This window comes from Pogoniulus pusillus, chromosome 25 (assembly GCF_015220805.1).
Source record: "Pogoniulus pusillus isolate bPogPus1 chromosome 25, bPogPus1.pri, whole genome shotgun sequence".
Taxonomy (NCBI): domain Eukaryota; kingdom Metazoa; phylum Chordata; class Aves; order Piciformes; family Lybiidae; genus Pogoniulus; species Pogoniulus pusillus.
Genome location: NC_087288.1, coordinates 8,319,467 through 8,342,454, shown reverse-complemented (window position 1 = coordinate 8,342,454; position 22,988 = coordinate 8,319,467). Strand labels below are relative to the sequence as shown.

At 49.4% G+C, this 22,988-nt stretch overlaps 1 protein-coding gene and 1 long non-coding RNA gene across 5 annotated transcripts in view; both read right to left on the bottom strand.

Moving 5' to 3' along the window:
* Positions 1-1,219: 1,219 nt before the first annotated feature.
* On the bottom strand, positions 1,220-2,452 carry LOC135186515 (uncharacterized). Its single transcript, XR_010306989.1, has 3 exons — positions 2,256-2,452; positions 1,660-1,843; positions 1,220-1,382 (listed from the first exon to the last, which is right to left on the bottom strand). It is a non-coding gene; the product is annotated as an uncharacterized LOC135186515 (long non-coding RNA).
* A 1,259-nt stretch (positions 2,453-3,711) lies between these two features.
* Positions 3,712-22,988, bottom strand: part of GALNT14 (polypeptide N-acetylgalactosaminyltransferase 14) — a 121,988-nt gene continuing 102,711 nt past the window's right edge. For all 4 annotated transcript variants that reach the window (XM_064164335.1, XM_064164336.1, XM_064164337.1 and 1 more), the window contains 6 exons: positions 22,164-22,290; positions 18,835-18,927; positions 16,615-16,698; positions 14,340-14,484; positions 6,810-6,929; positions 3,712-6,261 (listed from right to left, as the gene is read on the bottom strand). In XM_064164335.1, coding sequence (XP_064020405.1) covers positions 6,103-6,261; positions 6,810-6,929; positions 14,340-14,484; positions 16,615-16,698; positions 18,835-18,927; positions 22,164-22,290 — 728 coding nt within the window. In that variant the 3' untranslated portion in view covers positions 3,712-6,102. The remainder of the gene's footprint in view (positions 6,262-6,809; positions 6,930-14,339; positions 14,485-16,614; positions 16,699-18,834; positions 18,928-22,163; positions 22,291-22,988) is intronic.

Sequence of the window (22,988 nt, the reverse complement as noted above, 5' to 3'; positions counted from 1 at the left end):
GCACCACACAGGCTGCTGTGAGGGGAATTAATTAATAGAACCACAGAACAGTTTGAGTTGGAAGGGGTCTTAAAACCCATCCACTTCCAACCAACTGCCAAGGGCAGAGACAGCCTCTGCTAGACCAGGCTGGTCAAAAGCCTCATCCAGCCTGGACTTGAATACCTCCAGGAGAGGGGCAACCACAACCTCCATGAGCAACCTGTTGCAGTGTCTCAGCCACCCTCGTTGTAAAGAATTTCATCTTAATATTCAGGCTAAATCTGCCCTCTTTCAGCTCAAACTCATTCTCATCCTGTCACTACAAACCCTTGTAAAAAGTCTCTCCCCAGCTCTCCTGTAGCCCCCTTCACATACTGGAAGGCTGCCATGAGCTCTCCCTTGGAGCTTTCTCTTCTTTAGGCTGAATAACCCCAACTCTCTCAGCTTGTTCCCACAGCAGAACAGACTTCTAATCATTTTCATGGCCTCCTCTAGACCTGCTCCAGCAGCTCCATGTCCGTCTTATTCTGGGGGCACTAGAACTGGACATAGTACTCCATCTGGAGCCTCATCAGAGCAGAGGAGAGGGGTAGAATCACCTCATTTGTCCTGCTGGCCACACTTCCTTTGATGCAACCCAGGATACTCTGTACAGCAGATAACAAAAGTCCACAGAGTCAGCTCCAGAGCCTGCCAGTCCACTGCCAATGCAGTACTGCTGGTGTTGCATGCAACAAAAACTAATACTTGGCTTTCTGCCTCTGAAGCATTCAGTCTTCACTAAAGTTTGGGAAACTGAGGCAGAGAAAGAAAGAATACTATCTCAATTTGCTCCTAGAAGCAGAAAGTATTAGCACTCAGAGCTGCTGGTTGTCCTGAAGTCCTCCAGTCTTCACCTACCAGCTCCATTTTCCTGCTGCATCAGCAGATAATCAGTGATCTTTGAATCCAGGTTGGAAGAGACCTCCAAGCTCATGCAGTCCAACCTAGCACCCAGCCCTGGCCAATCAACCAGACCATGGCACTAAGTGCCTCATCCAGGCTGTTTTTCAAACACCTCCAGGAACAGTGACTCCACCACCTCCCTGGGCAGCCCATTCCAAAGCCAATCACTCTCTCTGGGAAGAACCTCCTCCTTCTATCATCCAGCCTAGACTTCCCTCAGGTGGGAGGAGGATTTCTTGTAGTGAAGGGCCCAAAACTGAAGCAAATACTCAAGGTGCAGCCTCACCAGTGCCCAGTACAGGGGACAATCAATTCCATGGTCCTGCTGGCCACACCACTGCTGATCCAGGCCAGGGGCCATCTGGGCACGCTGCTGGCTCATGTTCAGCTGGCTGTCAACCATCACCCTCAGGTCCAGCCTGGAGCACTGCATAGGACTGTTGTGACCCAAGGCACTGCAAAGATGAGCACAAAGGTACTTGAAACCACACAAGCTGCAAGGTCAGGGCTGTAAGACTACCAGTCCAGCCAAAGTCAGATAGGCTCCTTCCTACTGGAACACAGATGTCCTTTGGGAGAGAAGGAGAAGGCTAAGGTGTCTTTTGGGGCTGGTTATTTTTGTGTTTAAGGTTTTTTTGCATGCCTTGGTTGCTCTTTCAAAGGCAGTAGTAGTTCTACCTCCAAGTCTCCTGCCCTGCATCTGATTTTCCCAAGGCACAAGGAGTGACTTACCTGAAGGTCACAAAGGCTCAACAGCCAGGATTAGAACCACATCTTCCACATTTATCTTCTGTCATTTCAAGTCAGTGCAAAATGTCACCAAAAAGCATGACACTGGGGCTTAAGAGGCATAGAAGCCCATCCAGATCCACCTATCCGTGTCACGTGTCTCTGTTCCCAGCAGCATAATAGATGTCTAGGCAAGTGACAAATACAAAGCAAAAAGGGTTCATCTGTCTGCAATATGTATTAATCAGTGAAATAAAGCTAAAGGTTTGGACTGCAGCAGCAGTTAACCTTTCCCCTGACATGATGCAAGGTCTCTTTGCTGGGACTCCAGGCAGAAGATCTGCTAAATGCCACACTGGGATTGCCAGCCCCACTGCCTGCTCACATAAAGCTGCCCAGCAGCCAGACAGATGCCCTCAGGCTTCTCTGAAAACATTGCTGATGCACAGAGCTAATCTCATTTCTCAGACCATGAAATAAGCTGCAGTCTGAGGGTTACAGGATATGGCTGCATGAGACACCACCACCAATTTTCCAGTGGTTGCTGCTCCCCAGGTCTGACAGATACTTGACGGCTTTGAGACCTGCAAGAGACTTACCTGAGTGATGCTACCCTCTGCCTGCTGTCACCTTTCCCACTGCCTGCTTTCCACTGTCTCAGAGTTCTGGTTTCTTCTGTTTTGGAACAGCAGGGTGTTGCTACAGCATGTGGGCCTCACAAAAGGCAAGAGCTGAAGAGCTGCTCAAACAGCTTCTCCTTGGAACATGAGCCTGCAGGTCCCATGTGCTCAAGCACACAAGCGTGCAGCCAGGCAGCTGTCTCTGCTAAGGCAAAGAAGAGCATTACCTGTTTTCAGAGCTCTGCCTGGCAGCAGAACAGATCTCTTTGGCTTTGGGAGGAAAATAACAAAGCTAGAGAGATCTGAGGTCCTACCTACAGAGTACCTGCCAGGTGCTGGACTTCAAAACTGATGCCAAGTAGTTTGTCTCTTGGAATATTCAGAACTGAAGTGCCAGCAGCTGAGCAGTCCCTAGGTGTAGGCACAGTAGAGGAGTGAATAGAACCAGAGTGTTAGAGGTTGGAAGGGACCTCCAGAGGTCATTGAGTCCAACTCCTTTGCTAAAAGCAGGATTCTCTAAGGTAGTCTGCGCATCCAGGTTGGTTTTGAAAGTCTCCAGAGAAGAAGACTCCACAACCTCTCAGGGCAGCCTGCTCCAGTGCTGTGTCACCCTCACTGTAAAAGAAGTTTCTCCTCATGTTGAGGTGAAACCTATGTTCAACACAGAAGGTTCCAGCTCCTGGGAGCTGCTTTAACTCACAGCACTAGACGGGGGATTACCACCACTCGCCTGTCATCACTGGAGTGAAAAGCTGCTGTGCTATCTCCTGGGTCCATTAAGCAGAAGGCATCCAAGGTCGTTACCCTTCTTTGTCACATGGGTCCATTCCTCTTGAAGTGTGTCCTCAGGAGCAGTGACATGGAAACAGTCATAGAATCACAGAGTGTCAGGGGCCGGAAGGGACCTCCAAAGCTCATCCCGTCCAACCCCCCTGCCAGAGCAGCAACACCCAAAGCAGATCACACAGGAAAGCATCCAGACAGTTCTTGAATATCTCCAGAGAAGGAGACTCCACAACCCCCCTGGGCAGCCTGTTCCAGTGCTCTGTCACCCATACAGTGAAGAAATTCTTCCTCTGGTTCACATGGAACCCCCTATGCCTCAACTTCCACCCACTGTCCCTTATCTTGTCACTGGGCATCACCAAGACGATACTGCCATCTCCCACCAGGAAATGGCAGCTTGCTTCTGTCCTTGCCTCACAGAAGCCCTTTAGGCTTGGGCCAAGGGAGCTGAGTAGGTTAGAAATCACTGGAGCACGTGGGAAGCATTTAGACCCTGCGACCTCTTGTACAGAAAGAGTTATACTGCTCCTGCTGCTAAAGCTGAGGGAGATTTACACGCCAGGCTTTCTCCCAGCACTGATGGAGGAGAAACCGAGGCAGTAAAATGCTGAAAGCCAGCAATTCATTCAAGAAGGGCTGCTGAGGGCAATTGAAGGCTCAGAGCTTATGGTATTTTACTTTTAGTTTTCAGCACAGAAAACAAATGGTAGGATTTCCATTAAACCCAAGCATTTTTACAGACTTAAATTGCATTTCCCCCCTTCAAGCGACGTTGACAGTGCTGCAAAAGTTCTCTTTGAGAGCTCTTACTACACCAGAGCTGTGTGCACAGCCCTCCTGGCAAGCTGCTGCCTGTTACCTGCTGCTGTAGAGGGAGCTCCACTGAAAGGCAGGCTGGAAAGGACCTTCCTAAAATGAAGTGTGACGTCTTCACAAGACTGCTGTGATTTGAGTATTTAATGAAACAGGGGGTTATGGATGTGTTCAGCTTTAGTGCTACAAAACTTGATCTATTCATCCTTTTCCTGTCCTAAGTAAAACTGAGCAGTGTGCAGGTCCTGCAATGTCTTTATATGATCATGTCTTAGACTAATAAACTTCCAGTTCATACATCTGTGGTAAACAAACTCCTCTCCCATGGCACTCCTCAGGGAGAAAGCAAAATGGAGACATCAAATTGTGCTGTATCCAGGTCTGGTGTCCTCATCATGAGAAGGACAGAGACCTCTTGGAGTGAGTCCAGAGAAGGCCACAAGGGCTGGAGCAACTCTGCTGTGAGGATAGGCTGTGGCAGCTGAGGTTGCTCAGCCTGCAGGAGAGAAGACTCCAGGGAGACCTTAGAGCTGCCTTCCAGTTCCTGAAGGGATCCTATAGGAAGGCTGCAGAAGGACTTTTCATAAGGGTGTCCAGCAACAGGACAAGGGGGAATGCTTTGAAGCTGAGGAAGAGTAAGTTTACCCTGGATCTTAGGGAGAAGTTCTTCAGTATGAGGGGTGAGACTCTGGAATAGGTTGCCCAGAGTGGTTGTGGATGCTCTCTCTCCTGGAGGTGTTCAAAGCCAGGTTGGATGAGGCCTTAGGCAACCAAGTCTTGTTGAGAGGTGTCCCTGACCATGGCAAGAAGGTTGGAGTAGATGATCTCTCAAGGTCTCTTCCAACCTAAACCATTCTGTGCAATGGTGCACTACCTGTAGAATGTTAATACTCTATTCACAAGAGCTCTTTTCTGTGAGGTCTTCTGCTCTATCTTCCTTTGGCAGACACCTCACTCCCACATAGTGCTAGCACCTGGCACGACCTCTGGTTCTCTTCATGACCTCTCTTCAAAAGCTGAAGAAATAATTTCTGCCATTAAGCTAAATGACTTTGGGAGAAGTACTTTGTGACCCAGAGTTTCCTGACAGAGGGAATCCCAAATCTCATCTTCAGTTCTTCACATATTGAGCTACCTTTGAGGTACCTTTGGGAAGCAAACCCAGGTCACAGCATGTTCACTTCCTCAGAGCAGTTTCTGGTTTTAATCCCCTCTTCAGCTCCTTTAGTAAGAGCACTTCATGGGAGTCCCCTCTACTTCTGCAGCTGGGAACCTGGGCACCAGAAATATGACACAATTACCTTCAGTTACCAAAAATATTACTTTTATGGAAGAAAAGTGAAAATTTGACTTATTCCATTTCTGAAGCAGTGAGAGACACATAGTGGGATTATAGAGGACTTTGCAGTGTCTGAGGCTCACCCCATGGCCTTCAGAGAAGAAAAACAATCATGTTACTGCCTTTGCTTCTGGCTTCACAGCACTTTATATCCTTTCATCCCACACACTGAATTCTCTGTTTGCTTGGGCTTTAGATATCCAACACACCCCACGTGCAGTTAGCACAGAGCTGGGTTCACCCAGGACGTGCAGGTTTGATCCTGGCCACAGCCCTAAGTGCCTGCCCTGCTTCTGTATACACAAGGTTTAGGTGGGTCAGATCCAAACTCAAATGTGCACAGGGCTCCACTCGTGCTGCCTGCAGAAGACAAACTCATCTACAGCAATGAAAAGTGCAAAGACAATTCAGTGCTTTCCACTCGACCCCAGGCGATGTTTCTTAGCATCTCTTTGGCCATCCCTCCTTGAGTACCTGCCTCACCTCTCAAAAGATTGTTTTGCTGAGTCCAAGCCTCCTTTTATTCTCCAAGGCTCTTCTACCTATGTTTCCAGAGAGACTAATCAATGCTGTGCACACTGAACTTCTGCAGAGCCCATCACAGGAGCCCTGGTATCCCTCTAGAACACTTCCAGTTGGAGGCTTTTTGCCATCTCTTCACTTTGAACGTCTGACCACCAACAGCTCCATACCAGCTGCACATCTTGCAGGCAACATCCATTGTTCCACCTGGAGCACCAGGTCCTTAATTTTATTCAAACGACTCCTCTCCTGTCCCACAGTACACAACGACTCCCAGTGGTTTGGCATTGGAGCTCCATCTGGTGCGTCTTGGCTGCAGGTAGCAACATCTCAGTGCCCGTCCCACAGTGCCAGTCCTCCAGGGGGTCACGACATCACCATGTCCCAGCGCTGACTCATGGCTGTGCTCTCACAGGGGTTGATGACAAGCTCTTTGGTACTCTCATTCGTGTCCCCAACTGTCTCAGTGTCCAAGCAGAAGCGTGAAGCTATGTGCTCAATGTGGGACCCAACTTTACCCCATCGCTGAGGAGAGACACAGAAGAAGTGCAGCAGAGGTGAACGAGCTTCATCATGCTTTTAAGCGACTGCTCCAGCATCAAAGGACAGCTGTCACTGAGCCTCTGCAGCCTGATGCTGGGAAGCATAGGGTCCCCAAGCCCACACTGAGCAGAGCATATGCTGAGCATCTCTTCCCTCATGGAAGCTCAGCCTCTGCCTGGCTTCAGGAAGATAATATCTTGCTAACAGCTTTTCCCCAGGTCACTGGTTCAAATGCCAGCTCGATGATTAACTGCAGGGAAGTGCTAGCATCTGCCGGCTGACTGGCAGCCCCTGTGACCTAAATTGCCAGGTTGGGTTTGACTTCTGCAGTTAAGTACCCAGCTCACCGCCCCTGCTAATAGACATCCTTATCAACACACTCATTTCAGAGGCAAAGGGCTGAGAGGCCAGGGGTGGGCACTCCCAGGCAGCCTCTGCTTCCCAAAGGGATGGGAGAACGCAGACTTGATAGGCAGTCATCCTATGGCGAAACAGCTTCAGAGAAGGTGGAGATCAATGAAAGGGCTCACCTGCTTGTTGTCACCTTCTCTGCAAGGTGACAGCAGCACCTGGGACCCGGGGAACAGGGTGTACACAGACAAGCACAGCTGCTGCTGGCGCACTTGGTGGTTGTATGTGTATGTCCATTCCTGCAAAGAGGAGAGAAAAGAGAAGAGGTGATATTGACAGGACATGTTCAATTGGAACACATGGAGTAAACCCCTGTGAAATAGTCCTGGACTAAGCAGTGGCTCTCTAAATGCACAATGCTTTGTCCAGCACAGCTTGAGGCTTTGTCCAAGCACAACCTTTTTACGAGTGATAGGATGAGAGGGAATGAATTGAAGCTTGAACACAGCAGATTTAGACTGGAGATTACAAAGAAGTTCATTACAGTGAGGGTGGTGAGACTCTGGAACAGGTTTCCCATGCAAGTTGTGGATGCCACCTCCCTGGAGGTGTTCAAGGCCAGGTTGGATGGAGCCTTGAGCAACCTGGTCTAGTGGGAGTTGTCCCTGCCCATGGTAGGGGGTTGGAACTAGATGATCTTTAAGTTCTTTTCCAACCCAAATCATCCCCAAATCATCCTATGATTCTGTGACTCTCCTATCTGAAAAGCAAATACTTTGGTTTGGATCCTATCCCCTGTGAAACCAAACATAAACCTCACTGACTTCAAGAGAAACCAGGACAGGTCACTAGGATATTTCAAGCCTTCCCAAGCTACAGCTGTCACTGGGGGTCAGCAGGTACCAAAGAAAACCTCTGCTGGATGAAAACTGTTCATAAGGCAAAGGATTTCATAGCCAGAATTGGGCTGTGAGCGGAGAAGAGGGTGATGGAAAAATGGCAAAAAGAGAGAGGGGGAATACTACAGACACTTCTGGTGAGGAAGAGCAGCAGAAGTACTTTGTAGCTGGCAGTAGGAGAGAGGAGGTGATACACAGTTGCTGGGATTCTGTTCTAAACACCACACAAATGAGGGGTAAAGCTCCACTTTAAAGGAATGGGACCAGACTCCAAACATGAGCTGCACTGGGTTGCTATGACCACTACTATTCCTGCTTTCCTGAGCTCTCTTGGCATTGGTTTGGGTTTTTTTTCTCCCTGTCCTGCTTTTCATGTTCATCTGCTCTTTATCAGCTCCACAGCCCAAGACAGAACCCTTGAGAGGCAGAAGCTCTTTGTCCTCTGTAAAGTATGCAATAAACCAGACACTCTCTGGGTTCATTCTCTTTTTCACTTAGGGATCTTTTAGCTGGGAGAAAAATAGAAGCAGTTGATTAGCTTGGCAAAGTGTTGTGCATGTTGAGATCCACTGCTTAGCCCAGGAGTATTTCACAGAACTTTACTCCACTTATTCTAGTTGAGCATTTGCTGCCACTCACCTGTATTCCTACCACTCAGAACCACCTCCTCAAGACCTGAGCCTCTCCAGGCAAGGGACACCTCCTTCCTATCGTGCATGTGTGTGTGCACAAGCAGAAAAGAGTTGCTTTGGCTTACAGAGAAACCACAAATCATGCTTTTACACCACCCTAGAGAATGACTTCTGGAGCAAGTTTCTTGCTTCTAACTTTGTGGGAGCACTAACTTGAAACATCAGAAAGTGGAAGGGATTTCTGAGGGCCTCTAGCCAGGGTGCAAAGCTCCTGCTGTGGAATGGCTCTGAGATAGGCATCAGGACAGCAGCAGTGGGAAGAAATGGAAAGCAGGTTGCTGAGCTATGGCAGGGCAGGTGAGCAGGACTGGAGCAGGATTCCACTAGCAGAGGGCAAGGACCACACTGGAGAGAGCAAAGCCAGGAAGCAGGAGAGCTGCTGCAATGGGCCCAGAGAGCAAAGGCAAATGGTTTGACAGGGGACAGGCCATGAGAACTGGGAAAGTTGCTGTGAAAGGAGATCTGCAGCTAGAAGCAGCTGAGAACTGAGCTGTGTAAGAAGCAGAGCTCTGGCAGGAGTGAAGTGAGCAGGAGTGCTGGCAAGGGAAGGGACAGCAGCACTCAAACATGCTGCTATTGACTGTGTCTGAAAAAGGGAAGGGTAAGAGGTGCTCCTGGGAGACTGCAACCTTTTCTGAGTGCTGGAGGGGCAAGTGAAGAAAGTCTGTCCTCATCTCAGAGCTGGGACCACTGCAGCTCCCCTTGACTACAAATGGTGGAAGCCTTGGGTTCCATTAGCATCAGTTATGAGAGCAGGGAAATGCTTCCATCCCTTTGGTATTTGTCACTGACAGCACTTCCAGCTCCTCTCCTCAACTTCAAAGCAGACAGCTACAGGCATTTAATACCTGAGGTTATAAACCCCACCTCGCTCAGATTCTTAGGCACCTGGAAGGGAAAATAATACATTTGCACAGCAGATCCAGTCCCAAAAGGACTTCACACTGTAATCCTCACACCCTCCACTTCTTAGCCTGCTACTCCCCAGCAGCTAATGGAAATCAAGCCTGGCTTTCTGAACAGTTTGCCCACAGGCTTCTCAGTGAGAGCTGCTCAGAATTTCAGCACATAACAAGCATTCATTTTCAAAGCCATGGTCTGCACCTAAAGGGCCTTCTGGCATCTACTTCTTTGTCAGATGGAGCAGAGTTCACCTGATCCTACAGTGAACACATACCAAGCATCCCATCCAAGCAGGCTGTCAGCTGCTGTGTACACCACCAGGCTGAGAAATCAGGTGCCAAATAAACCCTGCATCTGTGAAGAACCAAGCCCTATGGGGCAGGCTCCAACACCTGTTCTTGGTGCCCACACTGCTACAAGCTGCTTGGAAAACCTGCTTTACATTTTTAACCAATTGCTCCTCATTTTAGCTCAAGACAGGGCTGGCACTGCACAGCTGGAGCAGGGCACTCCTCAGGTCTGTAATTCATGTACAGGTTGAGTCTCTCAACTCAGATCCTGGCACTTTCTTACTTATTCTTTTATTGTTTGCTGTTGTTGTTATTATTATTTTATTCTCTTTTTCTTTTCCTAAACCTCTTTGTTTCACTGAAATACCTCACAGAGGACTGCTGGTTCCAGAAGTTCTCCCATGCTTTATTATTCCAGGCCAGGTTCCATTCAAGCCTACCCAATGGTCACATCCTCTCAAGGCAGGACCATTCTCTCACTCAGCAAAGCACCAGGGGATCACAGAAACTCTGAAACATTCAGGTTGGAAAAGCCCCTCAGGATCACCAAGTGCAACCAACATCCCTACTCTACAAGGTTCACCCTAAACCATATCCCCAAGCACCACATCCAAATGATTTTAAACACATCCAGGATTGGTGACTCCACCACCTCCCTTGGCAGCCCATTCCAATTGCTGGGAAAACACTTTTGGAATCATAGAATCAGCCAGGGTTGGAAGGGACCACAAGGATCATCCAGTTCCAACCCCCCTGCCATGCCCAGGGACATCCTACCCTAGATCAGGCTGTCCACAGCCTCATCCAGCCTGGCCTTAAACACCTCCAGGGATGGGGCCTCAACCACCTTCCTGGGCAACCCATTCCAGCCTCTCATCACTCTCACGCTGAGCAACTTCCTCCTCACATCCAGTCTGAACATACCCATCTCCAGCCTCATTCCATTCCTCCCAGTCCTGTCTCTCCTAGAAAGCCTAAAAAGTCCCTCCCCAGCTTTTTTGTAGCCCACTTCAGATCCTGGAAGGCCACAAGAAGGTCACCTCACAGCCTCCTCTTCTCCAGCCTGCACAGCTCCAACTCTTTCAGTCTGTCCTCACAGCAGAGCTGCTGCAGCCCTCTGAGCATCCCAGTGGCCCTTCTCTGGACACACTCCAGCATCTCCACATGTTTCTTGTAGTGGGGGCTCCAGAACTGGATGCAGTACTCCAGGTGGGGTCTCAGCAGAGCAGAATAGAGGGGGGGAATCACCTCCCTCACTCCCTGGCCACACTTCTCCTGATGCAGCTCAGGATCTGGTTGGTCCCCCAGGCCATTTCCTAATGTCCAGTCTAAGCCTACCCAGTCACAGCTCGAGGCCATTCCCTCTTGTTCTATCACTAATTACTTGTGAGAAGAGACCAGCACCAACGTCTCCACAAGACCCTTTCAGGAAGCTGTAGTCAGTAATGAGGTCTCCACTCAGCCTCCTCTTTTTCATGCTAAACTAGACAAGGCAGATGTGGTACCCACTCCTAAGCTGTTCATCACAAGTGAGGCCTTCAGAGCTTTCTTTGGGTCCTCCTCTCTTACCCCAGGGCTGCCTTGCTACCATTCCTATTCAGAGTGACAGATGTTCTCATGGCTCTCCTGTTTTGGCAGAGTGGGTCTTTATGAAAGCCAGGCCTGTTGAAAATATTTCACCCAGTTCTAATCACATCTTGTCTCTTCTCAGTCCTAGATGAAAGCCAGAGAAAATTATGCAGAAAATGAAGCTATTCTGGGGGACAGGCAGAATTCTGAGCACCACAGACTGCCTGAAAAGCTCTGGCTTAAAATACAGGCAAATGACCATGCAAAATTTTATCTTACCTTATCTCTTCCTTTATTTGTATCAGTTGATATGAAAAAAAAATCCTGCTTGTTTCTCTTTCTTTTCCTCATGAGAAACTTCTTTAACTTTCAAACTCCAAGACATTGAGCACTCACACAGCCAGCACAGCAGTACCAACAGCAGAACTTTGCACCCCAGGGGCTGTGATGGACAGGGCAGCCCAGGGTATTGCCAAGAACAGAGACCTTCAAGTGGCTTTAGGGCTGCAGAGTGGTCTGAAGAGATGCCAGCAAGGTTTAGAGCTGACCCCCACACCAAGGCAAAACAAGCACAGGAGGTGAGAGAGAGATTAAAAGAGGCTGTTTACAGAGGCCTGCAGTGACAGGGGCAACGGCTTCGAGCTTGAGATGAAAAGCCTGGATGAGGGAGGCACTTAGTGCCATGGTCTAGTTGATTGGATAGGGCTGGGTGCTAGGTTGGACTGGATGAGCTTGGAGGTCTCTTCCAACCTGGTCGATTCTACGATTCTAAGAGCAGATTTAGATTGGATGCTAGGAACAAGTTCTGCACCATGAGGGTGATGGAACACTGCAACAGGTTGCCCAGGGAGGTAGCTGAGGCCTTATCCCTGGATATTCAAAATGAGGTTCAAACAAGGCTCTGGGAAGCCTGATCTAGTTGAGGATTCCCCTGCTGACTGCAAAGAGAGTGGGTCTGGATGACCTTTGGAGGTCACTTTCAACTCAGACCATTCTATGAAACTGAGATGAAGATTTCCTGCCCTGTCAAAGACAAAGATGAAATGGTGGTGGTGGAGCAAGGAGAAAGAAGAGGGTGGAGTGGCAGAGCAGAGCTACCAGCTGCATACCACAACCATCAGTCCCCTTCCTCCAAAGCCTCAGATAACACCGACCCCTATCTGAGCCTTGTGACTGTTTTTCAAGACTGCAGCATCATTTGAGCAGGCACCTGTCACTGTCACTCAGCATCACTGGGAGCTGAGGACACTATTTTCAAATGTGACCTTTGGATTGGCATAGCCTGGCTGGCAGAAGGAGAAAGGAACCCCTCAGCCTAGCAGGGAGCAGCCCCACAGCAGCCCAGCTCATATGTGACGAAGCTGCTGCTGAACAAGAGGTCAGCCATACCCTAAAGCTGGGGCAGGAGCTAGAGAAGAGTGTTTCTGAAGAAGACTGGAACAACTTCAGCTCTCAGTTGTCTGCTTTAAATCACAGAGAATGACTTCCCAAGGCATGTGACTGCTTGGGTTACCTAGGGACACTCAAGTGCTTCACTCATTCAAAGGCCCTGGGGCACTTACACACATCTCAGGAGAGGGGAAGCAAAGCACAAAAGCTGCCCACAGTAGCCTGGGTGCAGAGGTGACACTGTTGCCAGCCACTCTCTCTACTCTGCCAACTCAGCCTGGCTCCTGCAGCTCCAACCAGCCCGCTGTTAGGGCAGGACATGCCCATCAACAGTGACAACTTGTGAGAGAAGGAATCACAGGACGCTAGGGTTTGGAAGGGACCTCTACAGATCATCTAGTCCAACCTCCTTCCAAAGCAGGTTCACCTGGAGCAGGCTGCACAGGAGCTCATCTAGGTGCACCACCTATCTTGCACCCCCCAAGTCCTTCCCAAGTTCAGGTGGTCTGGTAACAATTGTGGAATTAAAACACAAGTTTCTATTCACACTGAATATTCAATACTCTGCTTTCATCTGCAATATTCTCCATGGGTACACAGAGCAGGGAACTATGCTTGAAAGAAAGAGGAAGATAAAAGGGATCTGTTTTTCTCTGTTCCTGCCTGTACACTGAGTGTATCTACTCAGCAATCTGTTTGTAGTGCATTTTTTCTTTTCCCCTGCAGAGTTACTCCTGGATGTGCACAAGAAATGGAGCTGCCATCCAGTGGGAGGTGCTGACCTATTGCAAAAACTGCTGCAGAATCAGAATGGGGAAGATGACAAGTCAGTGGCATGAGAAATTCCACGAGTTTACTCCACAGAAATGTCAGAACAGAACGTGTTTGAAGGGAATGAAACAATCCAACTTGCTGGCATGACATTTCTCATTCTCAAACATCACATCAAGTTGGTTATTTCAGAAAGACCAAAGCCATTTCATTTTCTAACACCAGCTTGCAGCAGCATTTCCCATTCCAATTTCCTCATCCAGCTCATTTCAAGCCACTCCTGTCACTAAAACTTTGGTGTGTTTCCTTCAGCAGAATTGACCCTGCAAAACATGATAAACAGTTCTGGGCTCCGCAGTCCAAGAGGGACAGAGAACTGCTTCAGACAGTTCAATGGAGGGCTATGGGGATGGTTAAGAGACTGTAACTTCTGTGTGAGAAGGAAAGGCTGACAGACCTGGGGCTTTTGATGCAGCCCAGAAGGCAACTACGTGCTGGGCTGCAAGTGCACAGCACAGGTTCATGTTGAGTTTCTCATCATCAACTAACATCCCCAAGTCACACCGGGGAAGGGAGAGTTATCCTCTCTGGTTTATAGAGCAGCTAGAGAACTTCCTGACATGCCCAAAATCACCAAGGGAGCCTGAAGGAAAGGTAGGTTTTGAAGTCATAGCTTCAGGGCCTCGGTAACTCTGCTCTTGGCTCCAACCTGTCATAGAACGTCCTTCTGAGAAGACTGATTCTTGTGGCTTCTTCTCATCTCAATGAGACACAAAAACCCTGAGCTCATTCCCATTAAATTCTAACTACTGAAGGGGCAATCTAATAGCGAGTGAATGCCGACGACGAAGCTCTGAATGCCGCTGCCATTGAGTGCATTTTGATCCAAAAAAGGCTGCAAGATGAGAGGCAATTACAGTTCTCTTTGTCTTTCTTTGATCTCCTGAGCACCAAGAAGCGCTCAGCGCAGGCTGGCACAGAGATAAGCCTGCACTGGAGCTCCCGAACCAGTCCCTGCTGCTGCTGCTACCCAGGACCTTCACTGTGGTAAAGAGGACTTACCAGGGTTTAATCGCACGCAGCCTTAAGAAAGGAGCTGGCACAATGGCTAAGCCTCCCACAGCGCTTCAGCACACTTAGGAAATCTCCTTGAACCTGCCCCAGAGCCTATCCTGGAGACAGGAGACCCACCTTACCTGTGCTGTTGCTGCCGTGCCTTTGCTGCTGCTGCAAGGACTTAAGCTCAGGATGGGGAACTCTTGGCCTTCAGATTTGTGTGACTCCAGGCAGCTCTGCCTTTGCCTGATCATCCCAGTCTGGTAGAGAGATTCCTCGGGAATCCTGTAGGAACAGCATGAAAACACCATCCCAGCTGCCCCAGACAGGTACTCCAAGTAGTCCAGGGGAGGCTCAGTGGTGGGAGGGAGGAGGGAGCAGCCACACCATTTCACCTCCAGAAAAGCAGAGTGGCAAGATCTACCAGAACGCTGAGCCACTGAGAGCAAAGCACAGGCAGTGACTCTGCAGAAGCAGCACTCAGGGGTGGATTTCCCTTCCTAAGAGTGTGCTGGTCTGAGGCTAACTGGAATATTTATATGTGGGAAATGAGATCATTGGCTGTGAAAAGAAGACAATGGTGGTGTCTATATCACTCATTGGTTTGTTGAGAGGGATAAAAAGGCAAAACATAAACAGTGGAATCTCACTTTTTCCTGTGACTTTGCCCTGTTCCTTTCTGTCTGGTCTGTGCTTCCTTTTTAACCCTGATCACCTTTGACACCTGTGCTGGTTTGAGGCTAATTGGACTATTTTAATAAGAGAAATTAGATTGCTGGCTGTGAAAAGGGAATATAGTGCTGTCTACATTACCCATTCATTCTGCTGGGACATATAAAAGCAAGAATACAAACACAGACAAGTCAGTCTCTGCCTGGCCTTTGCTATATTAACTCTTCTGCCTGATCCTGCACCTTTCCCAGCCAATCATTCTGCTTCTAACACCCCTTGCTGACCTTTCCACCTTACCTTGCATGTAAGGGAGACTCTGAGATAAGGGAGAGGGTGGAAAGAAGGTGGAGGGGTGGTTGAAAGCCCCTCTTGGGCACTCTGACTGCTGGGAAGGGTTTTGTATTTCTGTATATAGTTGTAAATATATTGTAAATATCTGCTTGTAAATTGTGCTAAGCTGTGACTGTAAAGCTTCATTCTTTAACTTCCAGTCAGCTGAGTTTAGTCTGGGTGAAACCTTGTGTGGAGGGGGTGGGTGATGCCCAGAACCACCACAGTATCTCACCTCTAATTTCAGCAGTTAACATCTAAGCTGTCCTCTGTCCATGTGTGTTTCTGAGATAGAGAGGGGAGGAAACAGAAAGGGAGGTACCTTTGAGGTCTTCTGGTCAGTTTGTTTTGTCTGGGAGGGAATTGGGATGTCTGTATTACTTCTAACTTGTATATCACTATAAACACTTGTAAATAGTTGTGTATATATGCTTGCAAACTCTGCAGTGCTGCAAATATAGCTTCATCTTACTTCCAAACAGTCTGGGTTAATGTAGGAGAACTCAGATAGTGGGAAGAGACAGTTCCTAACCCACTACAAAAATAAAAGTTAATGACACTGCACAAGGCAAAGGGGGGAGGAAGGAACAGTCTGAGAGCAGCCTGAAGGAGCAAGCAACTTCAGAACAAAGTGCCAGGGAGCCCTGGCACTTCCTGTGAATGCTGCTGTGCAATGCTACACAGGGCAAAGCAAAGGCAAGACAATTGCTTTAAGTAATTTTTACACCAGCAGGTCCCTGGAGGTATGTCCAGAACTTCTGAACCCCTTCTAAAATGGCTGCTGACAGGGAGTGGAGAAATGGATACAGTGGAGCCTGGAATAGTTTTTGTGCCTAGAAGGGATCTGTGCAAAAGCAGCTGTAGAAATGCATATTAAGCCATAGCATTAGGCTAAGAGTAAGGCAGAGCCACCTGAAGACAGCTCATAAACTTTCTATAATAGATAGCTTCACAACAGGGAAGTCTTAAGTATCCCAGAGGAGTGTGAAAGGACTAGAAATTAGGTGCTTGTTTGCTAAGCAAAAGACATTAAGAATCGAAACAATCCAGTAGAGGCTAGAGTGGGATACTTCTGTAAGGAAAACTGGCTACAATATCAGCATGGGCAGGAGGGTACATGAGGAAATCCCAAAGAGATGAGAGAAGCACCTGGTGCTTTGCTCCTCAGCAGCCCTGCAGCAAGGAGCCATGGAGTCTCTAAGCCTGCTTAGAGAAAGCAGGATCAGGATGGAACCACATCACGCTGTGAGCAAGCCGTGCCTAAAACCAGCCCAAAATTAACTTGCCCTTCTGGGAAGGCCAAAGGAGGGTTTGACTGTGCTGCTGGGGAAGGTGGAGGTGCAGAGGAAAGCTCTGAGGTGCAGGAGGCATGGGGTACCCTGCTGAAGACAGGTGGTGGTGACACATTCATACCGAAGTTCAGGGTAAACGTTCTCCAGGTACCACTTGAAGCTGTGGCATTTCAACCTCTTCCGCAGCTCCACTCTGCTCTGGATGCTGTGGGTAGGAAACACCACAGAGAAGCAATGTAAGTCATGAAGGTGAGACTCAATGCACCACAAAGGGAGGCTGAGAGATACCTGGCAGGCAGTTTGCACAGACAGCAGACACGAGAGCAGCAGCAGCAGCTCTGTTTTCTGCTGTCTTCTCCATGAGCTCTATCTGGTTGCAGGTCTTGCTTGGTGAAACAGAGTGGTGATGTGTTGCCATTTGGCCATGGAGCATGGTGGATAACCAAGAAATCACTTTCTGCTACTAGAAAGGTCTATGGGGCATGTGGCTCTTTGTAGAGGCTGTCAGAGGTGCTGCCCTGAGCAGAGGGGGAAGCCATAAGGATTCCTAGAATGGTTTGGGTTGGAAGGGACTTTAAAGATCATCCAGTTCTAATCCTCTGCAGCGGGCAGGTAGACCTCCCACTCGATCAGGTTGCTCAAAGCCTCATGGCAAAATGCAGTCACTTAAAAATGGTTAGTAAAAAGTGTCTGCTCTCTCCTATATGCAGTCACCATTCACTCCTTACATTAATACATTAGGAAATGAAGACATGCTACTGCTATTATGTTACTCTCAGTTTACAGATGACCAAAGGCTTCGACTCCCAAGAGCACCTAAATGCACTTTTAAGTCAGCAGAAGTTAATCAGGCGTCGAAATTGTTCTTCATTAACCAGGACAACATTTCACTCGAGGAGTCACAGAATCCTCCAAAGCTCATCCAGTCCAACCCCCTCTGCAGTCAGCAGGGACACCCTCAACTAGATCCAGTTGCTCAGAGCCCTGTTGATCTTCACCTTGAATATCTCCAGGGATGTGGCCTCAACCACCTCTCTGGGCAACCTGTTTCAGTGTTGCAGCACCCTCGTGGTGCAGAACTTGTTCCTATCATCCAGCCTATATCTAGTTTGAAACCACTGCAGGCTTTTGCAAACAGTCCCTCTGCAGCCTTCTTTTAGCCCACATCAGGTACTGGAAGGTCCTTTGTAGGTCCCCCCAGAGCCTTCTCTTTTCCAGACTGAACAACCACAGCTCCCCAGGTCTGTCCTCATAGCAGAGGTCACAGAATCACAGAATTAACCAGGTTGGAAAAGCTCTTTGAGATCATCAAGTCAAACCTACTACCTAACACCACCTAATCAACTAAACCATGGCACCTCCAGGGATGGCAATTCCACCACCTCCCTGGGCAGCCCATTCCAATGCCAATCACTCTTGCTGTGAAGATTTTTTTTCCCTAACATCCAGTCTGAACCTGCCCTGGTGCAGCTTGAGACTGTGTCCTCTTGTTCTGTCACTGGTTGCCTGGGAGAAGAGACTAACCCCCACCTGGCTACAGCCTCCTTTCAGGTAGTTGTAGAGTGCAATAAGGTCGCCCCCAAGCTTCCTCTTCTCCAGACCAAACAATCCCAGCTCCCTCAGGTGCTCCTTATAGGGCTTGTGCTCCAGCCCCCTCACCAGCCTTATTGCTCCAACCCTCTGATCATTTTCATGGCCCTCTAGACCTGGCTGCCCAGAGAGGTGGCTGAATCCCCATCCCTGGAGGTGTTCAAAGAGGCAGAGATGTGGTGCTGAGGGACATGGCTTCGCACCAGCCTTGGTAGAGTAAGAGAACGGTTGGACTGGATGATTTTAAAGGTCTCTTCCAACCAAAAGGCACCCAAAGGTGATTTTGTACGAGAATGAGAAATTAGCAGACACAGTTAGAGCCCTGCTGACAGGGAGGTGTTTCCAACCACTCACACAACGAATGCCAAGCTGCCTGCATACAGAGCACTTGCTCCGTTCCACTGAAGCCTCAGCAAGCCTCAGATTTGATGGGGCTTCCAGCAACACCTCCAGACCCTCCCCACCAAACTCTGCTCTGGGACCAGAAGTGCTTGTACCTAATGGCAAAGGCAGGACACGAGCAGAGGGAAGGTTTCTTCCCCCTCAGCAGGGTTGAAGCAGCACCACGGGGAATCGCACCAGCTAGCTGCTGATGTGTGTCATTGCTGTGCTCACAGCACCTACCCACCACCAGCATCCAGCCAGGGGTTCCTGCACAAGCAAGGCAAGAGGGCTCCTGTTGCAGCAGGGGCTGGCACAATGAAGGCCCACGGCAGCAGGCAGGGCACAGGCAGCAGAGGAAGCCACTTACTTGCCATAAGGCCTCCCTTGGGCCGCGGGACGAGCCGCATAGTAGTACTGCTTGAATTCATCCATCCACACCTCCGCCGTGCGCTTGGTGTTTCTGAAGGAGGCAAGAGGAGACAGGTGACAACAGGCATGCCTCTGAGGCAGCACTCTCTAAACTGCATCAACGAGACCACGGAGTCCTGGCAGACAGCAAGTTCTGCAAGGGCCAGCAATGTGCCCTTGTGGCCAAGACAGCCAAAGGCATCCTAGGGTGCATCAGGAAAAGTGTGGCCAGCAGGTCTAGGGAGGTTCTTCTCCTCCTCTACTCTGCTCTGGTGAGACCACACCTGGAATACTGTGTTCAGTTTTGGGCTCCCCAGTTCAGAAGGGACAGAGATCCACTCGAAAGAGTCCAGGGGAAGGCTGTGAAGGTGATGAAGGGGCTGGAGCACTGCCCTGTGAGGAGAGGCTGAGGGACTTGGGGCTTTTTGGTCTGGTGGAGAGAAGACTTAGAGAGGATCTAATCAATGTTTATAAATATCTGAGGGATGGGGCACTGGAACAGGCTCCCCAAAGAGGTCCCCTGGAGACTTCCAAAACTTGTGTGGATGTGTTCCTTGTGACCTGCTCTAGATTCTATGGTCCTGCTCTGGCAGGGGGGTTGGACTGGATGATCTCTAGAGGTCCTTTCCAACCCCTAACATCCTGTGATCCTGTGAAATCTCAGCATTCAAAACTTGAGAGAAACCATCCCAGCCACAGTGCTGTAACATAAAAGTCATCTTCAGCATCAGCCTGGTGTCTAGAGGAGGTCGAGGAACCTCAGGAAATCTGCTGACTTCAGACAGCTCCAGCTGTCATTGCAAATGGCTTTGTTGCTCCACGCCTATCTGCATGGGTCAGGGAAGTCTTCCAAGCTTCTGCTCTAAGGTAAGTCAGTGCCTTCAGTTGCTACCACACCAGTAAGCTGCAGGTACCACAGGATAGGCTCAGGATCTAGCCAAGTCCCATGTGGCTAGAAAAAGGAGACAGTCTGCATATGAAGCAACAATATTGGAGCCTGAAGCTATCTCTCACACTGAAGTAGAGGCTGTGTGGAAAACCAAAATCAATATCTGGCAGAAAGGTGGAGGTATTTCTTGCTAACATCTCTGTTTAAACAGAGCATCAGGTGGCCAGAAGATGTTTTTCCTCTCAGCCTATATAATACAGCACTAAGGTTGATGGATGCCATCAGGTTACTGAAATCCCACCTCCTAATGCCTACAGAGAAGTTCCTCCAGGCTGCTTTTCAATCCACTGCTGATTCATGGTGTTTCTTCCTCTCTCTCTAAGGCCACTGCAATAGTCTAAATGCCCTGGCTCAAGAGCAAGTCACAGTGTCTACATTTGTACCTAACCTCCCCCAAAACCCAGGGGGTTAGGTCTGGCTCCCTGAACTCATTTGGGCTTATAAGAAACACAGGAACAAATGCTAAGACTCACAGCTTGGGGAGATCTGGCTTTGTGCCTAAGACCACAGAGCTTGCTCCTGAGGTGCAGCCAGAAGGGCTGTACCCACACAAGCTCTCCTTGCTCCTCCTGCAGGCGATGCAGTGCAGGTTTTGTAACATCACACCTCAGCCTCCTCTGGAGGAGTCTGTTAAAAGCAAGGGGAGCACTCCTCACAGTTCTCAAATCTGTGCCTTCCTTCTTGATGCCAGCAACTCCCTGTGCTGCTCACTGCCATCTTTTTGAAGCAACAGGGTAGAGAAGCATAGAATGTGGAAGGGACTTGAGAGATCACTTTAGTTCCACCTCCCTGCCATGAGCAGGGACACCTGACACTAGACCATGTTGCTCAAAGTCTCATCCAACATAGAATCACAGAATCATAGAATCAACCAAGTTGGAAGAGACCTCCAAGATCATCTAGTCCAACCTATCACCCAGCCATAACCAATCAACTAGACCATGGCACTAAGTGCTTCATCCAGTCTTTTCTTGTTTTAAACATCTCCAAAGAGGAGGCATCCACAGCATTTCTGGGCAATCTGTTCCAGCATCTCACTAACCTCACTGTAAAGGACTTCTTCCTAATGTCAAACCTAAATCTACCCGGTTCTAGTTTAAAAACATTGCTCTTTGTCCTATCACCACAGGCCCTTATCAGAAGTCCCTGCCCAGTTTTCCTGTAAGCCCCCCAGTAGGTACAGGAAGGCTGCTCTAAGGTATCCTCAGAGCCTTCTGAACATCCTCAACTGGTCTGCCTCCTGCTTCACACACTGCACAGCTGGAAGAAACATCCCTTGGCATCATTTGACAAGGTCAGTGGGCTCACAAGAGCAAATGGTCTAAAATTGTGCCAGGAGAGGTCCTGGAGCATGTCCAGAGGAGGGTAACAAAGCTGGTGAAGGATCTAGAGAACAGGTTTGGTGAGGAGCAGCTGAGGGAACTGGAGTTGTTTAGTCTGGAGGAGAGGAGGCTGAAGGGACACATCATTGCTCATAGCAGCTCCCTGAAAGGAGGTTGCAGTGAGGTGGGTTTGATCTCTCTCCAGTATCAGGTGATAGAAGGAGATGAAATGGCCTGAAATTATGCCAGGGAAGGTTTAGGTTGGAGAGGAGGGAAAAATTTCTTCTCTGCAAGAGTGGTCAGGGATTGGAACAGGCAGCCCAGGGAGGTGGTGGAGTCACCATCCTCGAAAGTGTTCAAAAAAACACGTGGACAAGTCACTTTGGGCCATGGTAGAGACAGGTTGATGTTTGGTCTCAATGATCTTACAGACCTTTTCCAACTGAAACAGCTCTGATGCCCCTCCACAGTGATGCCCTGGCACCTCCCTCGGTCCCCCTGCCAGCGAGGTGAGGCCCAGCGGCACCTCTGCTCCAGCAGCCAGCAGCCTGAAAGCAAAGCTGCCGATCCAGCAGGCTGCTCGGCTCCGCTCTCCCGCGGGCATCAGGAGTCACATTTTCTGCTTGAGCCGAGCCACGCTCAGTGCCCAGCTAAGGTCGCTGGGTGCCGACAGGCACGGCCGGCAGCCTGCTGCCAGGTCGCTGGAACTGCGTGCTGGCGACCTCGGGGGTCTAAACCATTTGCTGTCGTGGCAGCGAGCACTCAGAGGGACGCTGGGGTCACCCCTGCAGCTCTCTGCTCGTGGAAGAAACCACACAAGTGTCCTACTTCTGTCATATTCTCCACGCTGTAGGAGCCCTGAGGGAGAGCCGCATTGCCTCGCATTTTCCTCGGCTCAGGAGATTCCTGCCCAAGGATATTTCAAAGTTTTCCAACCAACCTTTCTCCTCCCCTGCTCCTTCCTCCCCAGAAGCTTGATTCCCCGGGACAAGAAGCAAGCAAGCACAGAACACCTACTTAATGTACGTGTTGGCATTTCCCTCTGGGAAGACGTAGGGATGCTTCTTGCGGAAGACGTGTCCAACGCGGCTGCAGGGGATGATTTCCAGGCTCCCTCCACACATCCACACACGGAAGGAGATCTCTGCAAGAAAAGCAGCTTCAGCAGTTTGTCTTTCTGTCCTAGAGCAGGCTGGATCCTGGTGTTACCTCTCACTTCATCCTCTGCCATGTTAAAGTGGGGAACATCAATTGCCAGAGGGCTCAGGTGCCTTAAAGGCTCGTTTCAAAGCTCCTTGTGATCTGTTTGAAGGGAGTGCACTTGAAACGTGCCTGTAGCACAGCAGGTGCTATCAGAATGGCCAAGAGTAAGAAGGTAAGGAGGTGCCTTTTCATGCAGCCCTGCTTACATCCCAAAATCATCTTGCTGCTTTTCTGCTCCCATAATTACTCCTGCACTGCCTGTTTCAGAGTCACTTCTCTCTAAAGGGCTGTCAAGTTCAGCAGGAGAGGCCAGAAGTTCTGTTTATTGATGACTAGACCTGCCATTACCTTTCTGAATCCACCACTGACTCGACAGAGTGAACAGAGAGCTGTGCTTCTATCACCTGCCTCACAACGGACAGCAGCTTACCCTGCCCGGCACACACTCCAGATGCTGAGTGCCAGCACCTTCACACAAGCAAAGGTCAGTGGTGGCAAGGACTACCTCCCAGAAAATCTGGATAAGCTCTCAGTGCAGGAAACGTCTCCCACTTCCCCCAAGCTGCTCTCTGCCTGGTCCGTGGGACTCTTCTGGAGGAAAATAAGCCTGTGGTACAAGTGACATCAGAAGTCACAGGG